The sequence below is a fragment of the Galeopterus variegatus genome, unplaced genomic scaffold, assembly GCF_000696425.1.
Source record: "Galeopterus variegatus unplaced genomic scaffold, G_variegatus-3.0.2 Scaffold16045, whole genome shotgun sequence".
Classification (NCBI taxonomy): domain Eukaryota; kingdom Metazoa; phylum Chordata; class Mammalia; order Dermoptera; family Cynocephalidae; genus Galeopterus; species Galeopterus variegatus.
In genome coordinates, this window is record NW_007742156.1 from 17340 (window position 1) to 18101 (window position 762).

The following is a 762-nucleotide window of genomic DNA, read 5'->3' on the forward strand; positions in this document are numbered from 1 at the left end:
CACTGTTTTGAGTGCCATACGGTGTTTACAAGTCATTCCAGGGCCTGCCAGTAGTAGCAAACGCCAGTGTCATGTGGTGTTTGATTATGGCAGCTCAAAACGTTTTCATATGTCATTGGCTTCTGTATCACCAAGCACAGCAGACTGCAGAGCGCGTGCGTTCACGACACTCCCGCATGGGAATAAACCTGTGCACTGTGTGGAAAGGGCCAACCAGCTCTGTAACGACAGCTCTCCAGAAGCCTTATCCATGATGCATGTGATGGAAACTACACGGTCATGTGTTCTGCCTGCTCTTAGACATTTCAAGTAAGAAATCTCTGGCACGGGGTAAAGGGAAACGCTCCACATTCCGAACATCATCCCAAGCGGCGGGGGCCCGGGGGTGTCGGCGTCCGCAGCTCGCCGGGAGCGCTGCGTGCCCTGCGCGTACCTGCCAGCAGGCCGATGAGCAGCAGGACCACCCAGCCCGAGCAGGCGTCCAGCAGGCTCCTGACGAACCCCCACATGGACTCCTTGCTGTCGCTGGTTATCTGCAAGCAGAGCAGACACAGCAGGTGATGTGCACAGTTTTCAACTCATGCTTTTCTCCTTGAAACTGTTTTCTCAGGAAACAGGGTGGTAATTAAGAGAAAATGAAGGTCATTAAGCAACCACATTCCCAGTTACATGATTCATTCAGTCGTGTGGCACAATGACAGATGGGCTTCCTAGTTCATAGAGCTATGGAGGCGCCATCATAGTCTGCAAGGAGGAAGAGTG

The 762-nt window shown here is 52.8% G+C and overlaps 1 protein-coding gene and 1 long non-coding RNA gene across 2 annotated transcripts in view; one reads left to right on the forward strand and one right to left on the reverse strand.

The window, feature by feature from the left end:
• The window catches only part of LOC103582388 (H(+)/Cl(-) exchange transporter 4-like), an 11513-nt gene extending 10983 nt beyond the window's left edge, over positions 1 to 530 (reverse strand). Inside the window, exon 1 of the mRNA XM_008563995.1 lies at positions 434 to 530. Coding sequence (XP_008562217.1) covers positions 434 to 509 — 76 coding nt within the window. The 5' untranslated portion in view covers positions 510 to 530. The remainder of the gene's footprint in view (positions 1 to 433) is intronic.
• LOC103582387 overlaps positions 477 to 762 on the forward strand; it is a 2533-nt gene continuing 2247 nt past the window's right edge. Inside the window, exon 1 of the long non-coding RNA XR_549749.1 lies at positions 477 to 557. This is a non-coding gene — a long non-coding RNA (uncharacterized LOC103582387). The remainder of the gene's footprint in view (positions 558 to 762) is intronic.